This window comes from Chrysochloris asiatica, unplaced genomic scaffold (assembly GCF_000296735.1).
Source record: "Chrysochloris asiatica unplaced genomic scaffold, ChrAsi1.0 scaffold00140, whole genome shotgun sequence".
Classification (NCBI taxonomy): domain Eukaryota; kingdom Metazoa; phylum Chordata; class Mammalia; order Afrosoricida; family Chrysochloridae; genus Chrysochloris; species Chrysochloris asiatica.
In genome coordinates, this window is record NW_006408658.1 from 1,754,553 (window position 1) to 1,765,425 (window position 10,873).

Sequence of the window (10,873 nt, forward strand, 5' to 3'; positions counted from 1 at the left end):
GGGGAAAGGAAGTAAGATGAGAGAAAGGTCAAGAGTAAATATGATTTTCTTTCAGAAGATTCCTGATCCAGGGGGCAGACTCATAGTTAGCTGGAGAAGAACTTTCTTCTCCAAATGTGCATGGGAAAAGAACATGATTCTGAAAATGATATTTAATTGAAAAAAACAAACCTGAGTTTAGGAGTTCAACCTTCTAACGTTTTAATTAGTGGGAACTTCTGTCATGGATAATTCATACTGATCTCTGACTCACATTCTCTTGTCTCTTGCTTCTTTGACTCAGGTAAAATCAGCAGAAGAAACATGTTGATTACTTGGTATATGCCAGAGTTTATCTTACTTTCTGTGATTAAAGATGGTTTGGGTAAGGTCCTTGCCCTTAAACATCTTACAGTAGCAGAGAAAGACCAATACTTTCAATATAATCCGTTAGAGTTAAAATGAAAGCAATTATATACTGGCATAGTTGTACATGTATATCTATGATAGGCAAGTGTTTGTGACTATACTTGTGTTTATCAGCATCTATGTGTGTTGGGAACAGAAGTGAGGAATTATATAAATATAGTATCAATAAGGAACATATTCTAAGAGAGTTTTTTTTTTTTTTTCCTAAATGGGGCCTTGAAAAACCTGCAGTTATTAGTTGGATGAAGAAAGGATAGAAAGCATATCAATATTCTGTAGCTGCCCTTTCATCATATTACTTCTTGATTGAAGGCATTACTTTAAACTTCATAAAAATTTGTTTGGTTTTATGCTTTATGTTTCCTTTCATGAACCTGAGATTTATTATAAGATAAAACATGGCTATGGTTTGTACCCTCTTTTCTAGGTTTCTTTACCTCCAGAAGTTTTGTCTTTGATTTGAATGTCCAGTACATTTATTTCCACATGAAGTTTTAAAATTGATTGTACTAATTGACCTGACTCCACCTGTACTTAATAAAAACAATTGACCCATAAGATTTGCTCAACAAATGAGACTATTTCAAGTGTGATGAGCATCTTAGAAGAGTAATGTTTTATCTATGCAGTGGGCATGCTCTGAGTAGCGAGCCTGTGAGGGTTGATAAGCAGTAAAATGCAGTGAGTCCTGTTTTTTGGGATGGATAATAGCTGGGACATTGGCTTGATAAGGAGGACAAATTACATTTGTTGTTTGTGTGGAACAATAAATGGTCATCAGGCAGAGATGATGTTCTGCAGATTAATGTCTTATTTATTCATTTGTTAAATGTTTGTTATGTTTCATCTGTATAAAGGTAGAAACTTCTATAATAGAGCTAAGAACTATTTTAAATAATGACAGTAGCTATCAAAAGGAGCTCTGGTGTTGTAGTGGGTTAAATGTTGGACTGCTTATCAAAAGACGAGTGGTTCAAACCCACCAGCTGTTCCATAGGAGAGAGATGAGACAGTTTGATTCTGTAAAGACACAGACACCCTAAAGAGCAGCTTTCATATTTCCTATAGAGTCACTGTGTGTCAGAATTGACTCAACGGAAGTGGGTTTGAGTTTTGGTTTTGTTTTCATTAAGAGTAAAGATATGCCTTGGATAAAGCTTATATTTATCTATTCAATAGTTTGATTTTTTTTTTTTAAAGAATAGGATAAATCAGTATATGTAAAAGAAAGTACATAGGGAATTGTTTCTGGTAGTATAACTGGAACCAACAATATGTTCATTAGTTAGGGAGCAGTTAAGTGAATTTGGGGTTATCTGTAATGTGGACTATTCTGGTGCTGACAGTGTTCCTTTGTTATTCATAAAGTTTCAGTGATTAAATATTCAGAAGTCTCTCCTTCCTAGTCTATGTTAGTCTGGAAGCTCAGCTGAGACCTGTCCACCATGGGTAATTCTACTGGTATTTAAAATACCCTTGGCATAGTTTCCAGTATTACAGCAACAAGCATGTCACCACAGTATGACAAACTGACAGACAGGTGATGGAATAAGAGTAGTGCAGAATACCATACAATCAATAGCAAGACTTAGTATAATTATATGTACTAATAAGGAAGGGTCTCTAAGACATGCTGATTGCTTATTGAAAAAAAGCAAATCTGTAAGCTTTAGGCAAATTCTAAAAGTTCATATGTTCCAGTTCACACACACACACACATATATATTTATATTAATAAACATCTGGAAATGGGATTGTGGTAGGCCTGAGGTTTTGGATGGAAACATTTACTACACCACACTTAGTTTTATGTTTTATATATATATTAATTACACACCTGGATTTTTGTATCATATTTGCATACATAAACATGCTTAGTTGGCTATTTTAACAACCTTATTTAGTTAGAATTCACATACTACTCATTCACTTAAAGAGTACAATTTTAATATATTACAGAGTTGTGCAATAATTGTCACCAACAATTTTAGAACACTTTCAGCAATATAAAAAGGAACCCTGTACCCTTAGCTGTCACTCCATAATATTTCATTCTCCCAATCCAATAATTACTGATCTACTTTATGTCAGTACAGATTTGCTTTTTTTGTATATTTCATATAACTAGATTCATATAATTTGTAGTTCTTTGTTACTGGCTTCTTCCAGTTAGTATAATGTTTACAAGGTTCATCCATACTACATCATGTGTCATTTTTAATTTATAATGAGTAATATGCCAACCTATGGATATGTCACATTTTATTGATATATACATCATTGATGGGAATGTCAGTTGGTGCTACTTTTTATCTATTATGAATAAATGCTACTATAAACATTTTTAAAAGAATTTTTTGTGCAGAAATATATTTTCAAGTCTCTTCGGTAATACTTAGCTGTGCAAATGTTGGGTCATATGGACTTTGTTTCACTTTTTGAGGAACTGGTTTTTCCAACAATGTCTAAGGGACCTAATTTCTACACATCCTCACCAAAACTTGTCATTATCTGTCTCTAATTATAGTCATCCTGTGGGTGTGAAGGGGTATCTCACTGTCATTTTCATTGGCATTTTCCTAATAATGTTTTAATACTATGGGATAGTTCTACTCTGTCCTATAGGGTCTACATCAGTTGAAATTGACTCAAGGACAGTCTTCGTTTGGTTTAATGACATTGAACATCTTTTAATGTACCTATTGATCATTTGTACATATTCTTTGAAAAAATGTCTATTCATATTCTTTATCCATTTTTAAATCAGTTTGTGGTTGTAAAAGGATTTTTGGATTTTCGTTTTTGGGTTTTTGTTTTTTTTTGTCTTTTTATTATAAAGTTGTAAGAGTCCTTTGTGTACTTTCAATGAATATTTTTTCTCCCATTCTAAGAATTGTTTATTCACTTTCTTAATGGGACCATTTGAAGCACAAAAGTTTTTAATTTTGACAATGCCCACGTTTTTTGTTTTTATTCTTTTGTTGCTAAAAATATACATATTTGAAATATGGATGATTAACTATTTTTTTTTTTTGGATGATTAACTATTTTTTTTTTTATCAAATAGTACATTTTATCCAATACAGGGAGTGTGGTAAAACAAAACTGAAATAGGAGATATTGGAGAGTAATATTCATTCTCAATGGAGGATTATGAAAGACCTCATTACTATTTAATCTAAATTTACAATTTATAGGTTTATGATACTGGTTTTTATTTTACTAAAATTGAACGAGCATCTACACCTTTCCCTTTCCCTCATGTTAGTATAATCATTATGTTTATAAAGTCTCTACATGACAGCTTTTGTTTCTTCAGATTTCCCTTCTTGACGAAAAAAAAAAAAAATAGACATAGTCTTCAGTGTTTGCAAGTATAGACAGATAATGCAAAAATGTGGAGGATGATGATGGGCTGGGCAAATAATTCTGAGTTTAGGTTGAGTAAGAAACTATCCAAGCTCATGGTTGGGCGCTCTTTTTGAAGCTCATTCTCAGTTAAAATTAACAGATTGTTTGTGCTGGAGCTAGGATAGCAAAAAGTATCCTGTTACTGCTTTTTAAAGACAGGTTATTTTCTTTAAGAAACATATTAGAACTATAAGGTATTTTGTTTCTCCTTCATCTCATATACTTTTGTGACTATCTTTCAGAGAAGAGACAATGTGAATAGATTCATGTACAAAATAACAAACAAACCCACACACAATCAAAAGGTGGGAACCATGTGATAAGAGCAATTTAAGAGACAAATATTTTAGTTAATAATAAACTGAAATTGAATTGTATGGATTTATAGTTGAATTCAAAATATTGTTATCAGAAATGAGAAATGCAACATAAAGAAAGTGATTCCTTTCCTGTACTCTTCTCTTGCCAGATTATGCCAACAGTAGAATGCACCATCTTATAAAGTACTGTTTTGTAGCAACAAAATGTACCAAATGAAGAACATGATTGTCTGATAAGGATCTTGTAAAGAGGATGCTAGAATGGTTGATAGTGGTTGGTGGCAAATCCTAAGCCTTCTAACTCTGAATTGTGTAATACTGTAAGCCATGCAGACCAATGTTTAGCATATACTGAAAAAAGAGAAACAAACTATGAGACAGACAAACCAGACACAAGTGACTGAATTCTTCCTCTTGGGGCTCTCTGATGACCCACACACCCAAAAACTCCTCTTTGTCTTATTCCTGATTGTCTACCTGGTCACTGTGCTTGGAAATCTTCTGCTCATGTCTCTTGTTCAAGTTGACTCCCGACTTCACACACCCATGTATTTTTTTCTCTGCAACTTGTCTCTGGCTGACCTCTGTTTCTCTACCAACATCATTCCTCAGGCCCTCGTTCACCTGCTATCCAGGAAGAAGGCTATTTCATTCATGCGTTGTGCAGCTCAGCTTCTACTCTTTCTCATTTTTGGAGGTACACAGTGTGCTCTTCTGGCAGTGATGTCCTATGATCGATATGTGGCCATCTGCAGTCCTTTGCATTACTCTAATGTTATGACATGGAGGGTGTGTGTCCAGCTAGCCACAGGATCATGGACCAGTGGAATTCTCGTGTCTATTGTGGACAGTACCTTCACGCTAAGGCTACCCTACAGAGGCAGCAATAGCATTGCTCATTTCTTTTGTGAGGCCCCTGCACTGTTGGTTCTGGCATCCACAGACCCCCACACTTCAGAGATGGCCATTTTTCTTATGGGGGTGGTGATCCTCTTCATACCTGTTTCCCTAATTTTGGTATCCTATGGCAACATTATAGTGACTGTGATCAGGATGAAATCAGCTGCTGGCAGGCTCAAGGCATTCTCTACCTGTGGCTCCCACCTCATAGTTGTCATCCTTTTCTATGGGTCAGGAATTATCACCTACATGACACCAAAGTCTTCCAAAGAACAAGAAAAATTAGTGTCTGTGTTCTATGCAGTGGTGACCCCCATGCTTAATCCCCTGATATACAGCCTGAGAAACAAGGATGTGAAGGGAGCTCTGAGAAAAGTGGCCACAAGGAATTTCCCATGCAGGCTTGGGATCAACCACTTATAGTACATTATGATTTGTATTTGTATTGTATTGATGATTTGATTTTGATGTGTTCTTTGGTTCGCAACAACTGTCGCCTGTGGGTGTAAGAGAATGAAAGCATGTGCATTGTTCTCCATCTGCCATTCATACACCTCAGATTAGGGTGGGTTTGGCTGGTGTTGACTGCTGTCTATCGTTGGTCAGTCAGTATAGGAACTGGTATTTGCCCAGTAGGTGGAGCTGCAGGGCATATGGCTGTGGCTGGGTTATATGCACGTTTGCCTGTCTCTTTTTGGACCTTCATTTAATGATGGGGCAAAATTCAAAATAACAAAAAACAGCTACAAACATCCATCAATAATTGGAATGTGGATTGTACGAAGTATGAATCTAGGAAACTTGGAAGTCATACAAAATTAAATGGAGTGCAAAAAGATCGGTAACTTAAACAACAGTTAGCTGAAATGGACTGGTATTGGCCATTTTGAGTTGGACAATCATGTAGTTTATTATGCCGGAAATGACAAATTGAAGAGGAATGGCATTGCATTCATTGTCAAAAACAGAATTTTAAAGTCTATCTTGAAATACAAAGTTGTCTGTGATAAGATAATAAGGCCAAGAAATTAAAGAATTCTACCAACTTTTTAAAACTGAAATTGATTAAACATGTAGTCAATATGTATTGATAATTACTGGTGAGTATGAAAATTGGAAGCAAAGAGAAAGGATCAGTAGTAGGAAATATGACCATAGTGATAGAAATGATGCTGGAGACTGCATGATACAATTTTGCAAGATCCATGACATACTCATAGCAAATACCTTTTCTCAATAACATAAATGGTGTCTATACATGTGGACTTTACCAGATGGAATACACAGAAATAAAATTGACTACATATGTGGGAAGAGACAATGAAGAAGTTCAATATTATTAATCAAAATAAGGCCAAGGGATTACTGTGGATCTGGCCATCAATTGCTGAACAACATGTAAGTTCAGATTGAAACTGAAGAAAATTAAAACAAGTCCACAAGAGCTAAAATATGACCTTGAGTATATCCCATCTGAATTTAGAGACCGTCTCAAAAACAGATTTGGTGCTTTGAACACTAGGATTGAAAACAAGAAAAGTTGTGAGATGACATCAAGAACATCACACATAAATAAAACAAAAGTTAATTAAAACAATAAGAAATATAAAAAAGACCAAAATGGATGTAAGAAAAGATTCTCAAACTTGCTTTTGAGTGAAGAGAAGTTAAACCAACTGGAAGAAATGATGAAGTAAAAAAGTTAAACAGAATATTTCAAAGGGCAACTAGAGAAGACAAAGTTAAATGAATTATGTAAATGCCTGGGATTGAAAAAAAAAAGAAAAAGAAAGAACATTCTCAGCATTTCTCAAAGTGAAAGAAATGAAGAAAAATTTATTGAATTTCAATGTTGAGGGATTCTATGTCCTTGTGAAGCATTGTAGGATAAGCACTGGACTGCAAGGGCGATTTGAACCACAAGGTCAGCTGATCAAACTCACTAGCCGCTCCTCGGAAACTCGATACACGGTTGCTATGAATTGGAACCAATTTCATGGCACTTAACAGCAACAACAATATGGGGAAAATGCTGAGTGATGCAGCAAGCATCATTCGATATTGAAAGAATGTACAGTCATGGTACGAAAAAGAATTGATCCATGCTCATTCATTTTAAGAGCTAGCATATGATCAAGAACTGACGGTATTAAAGGAAGAAGTCTGAGCTGCACAGAAGGCTGTAGGAAAAAATAGGGCTACAGGAATTGACTAAAACAAATTGAAATGTTCAGCAAACTCATGCAGCCCTGGACGTGCTCACTGATTTATGACAGGAAATTTGAAAGACAGCTACCTGGCCAATTGATTGGAAGAGATCATATTTGTGTCAATTTCAAAGAAGGATAACTCAATAGAATGTGGAACTGATTGAACAGTATCATTAATATTGCGAGCAAGTAAGATTTTACTGATGGAAATCCAAAAACGATTGTAGCAGTTCATAATCAGGAAGCTGCCAGAAATTCAAGCCAGATTCAGAAAAGGATGTGGAAGAGGGGATATTATTGCTGATGATAGATGAATCTTGGTTAAAAACAGAAAATACCAGAAATACGTTAACCTGTGCTTTATTTACTTTGCAAAGGAATTTGTGTGAATCATAACAAACTATAGTTAACATTGTGAGGAATGAATATTCCATAACACTTAATTGTGCTCATGAGGAACCTGTACAAAGACCAAGAGGTAGTCATTAGAACAGAACAAGGGAAACTGAATGGTTTAAAATCAGGAAAGGTGTGTGCCAGAGTTGTTTTATGTCACCATATTTATTCTATCTGTATGCTGAGCAAATAATCTGGGACACTGGGTCATATGAATAATAATGTGGCATCAGGTTTGGAGGGAAGCCTCATTAACAACCTCTGGTATGCAGATGACACAACCTTGTTTGCGGGAAGCAAAGAGTAGAAAAATGTGGAATAAAACTCAAAATCATAAAAAAAGAGAAAGCTTACTGGTCTGAAAGAGACTGATAGAACCCTTTGACTACAGTTCCTGGTGACACTTCTAGTCTGGAACTGAACCCACCCCCTCGGCTCAGCTTTCAGCCAAGCAATAGATAGATACACAGGAGGACAACAATAGTAGTTAGGTATGCACATATTTTCCCAGAGGAAACAGTTGCTGGAGAAGGATGTCATGTTGGGTAAGATGGAGGGTCAGAGAAAAAGAGGAAGACCCCTAACAAGATGGCATTATTGATGGTGTCAAGTGTGGCAGCGGTAGTGAGGTTGGCTCAGGATCAGACATTGTTTCGTTCTGCTGTGCATGGGGTCGCTATGAGTTGGTTCCAACTCGATGGCACCTGACACAACACAACAACATGCACACCGTAGAATGGTCAACTATTAGAGATCAAAAGGGCAACTTTTACCTGAAACTCAGAAGAGTTGAGAAAGAGCAAGGAAAAATAAAAACAAAGCACAGGGAAGAAATCAATAAGTGATAATACATTGAGGGGAGGTATTGCAATCATTGAGATGAAATGACATGTATGAATTTTTTAATATGAAATTAATGATTGACTCTAAACTTTCACTCAACTCACAATAAAAAGCTAAAAAGAAAAAGAGAAATGAATCAATTCAGTTACATCTTTTTTGTGTGTCATTAGCATTGTAACTAATGAACCAACTTTTGGAACAATTAAATGTCAAAACAGTATTAGGACAGTTCCTGTAAAAAGAAATGAATTTAAAAAGAAAGAAACTAGTCTACAGGGCTAATTGTCTCTAGGAACTACAGTGTCACCTACTGAGATTGGAAGAATTAGATGTTGCTCAGCTACCACTACTGACCATTGTGTCAGGACTACAATAGATCAATCCTGATAGAAAGGGAAAAAAATATAGAACAGAACCTTAAACTCTTAGCAAAGCCAGGCTTACTGAACCAGTTGAGACTGATGGACTCCCCAAAAACATTGCCTTGAGATAACCTTTAAACCTGTGCTGTAACTAGCCACAAGGCCACCTTTTAACTAGATAACAAGGTGGTTCACAAAATAAGAGTACTATGCTTCCTTTAAAAAATTATTGGTATGAATCCAAATGATTAACAACAACTTTAAAAAGAAATGTAAGTAAGGGGCAAGGAAATAAGATTAATAGAAATCAAACAACCAGAAGAGAAATAATGAGAATATTCACATGTTGTGAAGAATGTCTCCCATTACTAAACAATTTTTGTAGAAATTGCTGAATAGGAACCTAAACTGCTTTGTAAACGTCCACTAGAAACACAATAAACTTTTTTTTTTTTTTTTAAGTTTGTAACTAAACAGTCTAATTAAAAGACAAAAACTATCAGACTATATGAATAAAGATCTAATAACACATTGTCTATATGAGATGCATTTTGCATATATAGACACAGTTGTGGAAAGTAAAGTCATAGAGAAAAGAAATACCAAGAGAAGTCTAGTCATCATAAATCTGGAATGGTTATTCTAATATCAGAAGCATGTAATATAAGGAGTATTATCAGAACTAAAAAGGGATGTATTATAATGGTAAAAACTATCATTCGTTAAGAAAACAAAAGAATTATATATATATATATACACACACACACACACACTTAATTTGGAAATTCAAAATATGCAGATAAAAAATTGATAGCAATGAAAGAACAGATAAATCCACAGATATTGTTGGAAATGTTAAGACTTCTCTTGGAAAGAACAAATAATAAGAAAATCAGTAGTTCTATAGGAAACTTGAGTAACACTAACAACCAACGTGACCTAACAGACATTTATAGGACATTCCACCTAACAGGTACAGAAAATATAGTCTTTTCAAATGTAAAAGTAGCATTTGTCAAAGATAGATCATATTCCAGGCAATAAAACTAGGCTGAATACCAAGAATTAAAACTATATTGGATATATTTTTGACCACACAAAATTAAATTTTAAATTAAAAAAAATTATTTGGACAGTGAATAAGACACTTCTAAATAAGGAGCTCTGGTAGCATAGTGGTTACGAATCGGGCTGCGAACCTTAAGGTCAGCGGTTCGAAACTACCAGCTGCTCCGCGGGAGAAAGATGAGGCTTTCTACTCCCGTAAAGATTTACACCCTCGGAAACCCTATACAGGGTCGCTATGGGTCGGAACCGACTCGATGGCACATAACAACAACAACAACAAATAAGACTTGGGTCAAAGAAATCAAGTGAAATTATAAATTATTTTGAACTGAATGATACAGAAATATCAAAATATCAACAATTTAAAATCCTTTTGAATATTCAAAGAAAACATACAGAAATATTCAAAGAAAATTCTCTGTATTATTGACCTGGGCCATGCAAACCAATCAGCTGCTCCTTGGAAGCCCTATACAAGGTCCCTATGAGTCAGAACCAACTTGATTGTACATAACAACAACAAAGCATAGAGAAAAAGAAAACTCAATTACTTTTATGAATTCAGCCTTAAATAACTACCCATGAATATAGTTGCATACTCTAAATATAGTAAAACATAAAGAGTGCAAGAGTTTTCCAAAAGAGTAAAGCTTCACAATCAAGGGAGTTCATTCCCCAAATGTTCACATGGGCTGATAGTAATAAATTGATTCATACATTTCTAAATGTTCACTGATCAAAATGGGGAAAAGTAAGTTAAATAAATACCCCAAGACATTTGATGAAATGTACCTTTCATTCCTGAGAATCACTTTTAGAAAAAATAGAAATCAAAATATACTTATGATGTTTTTGTTGTTAGGTGCCATGGAGTCAGTTCTGAGCCTTTGTACAACAGAAAGAAACACTTCCAGGTCCTGTGTCATTCTCATGATTGTTGGTTGCTGTGTTTCAC

General features: G+C 34.9%; 1 protein-coding gene across 1 annotated transcript; it reads left to right on the forward strand.

The window, feature by feature from the left end:
• The first annotated feature begins 4,511 nt into the window (after positions 1-4,511).
• On the forward strand, positions 4,512-5,462 carry LOC102825140 (olfactory receptor 2D2-like). Its single transcript, XM_006870303.1, has one exon. It carries the CDS (start codon positions 4,512-4,514, stop codon positions 5,460-5,462), a length of 951 nt encoding a protein of 316 aa, XP_006870365.1.
• Positions 5,463-10,873: the final 5,411 nt, after the last annotated feature.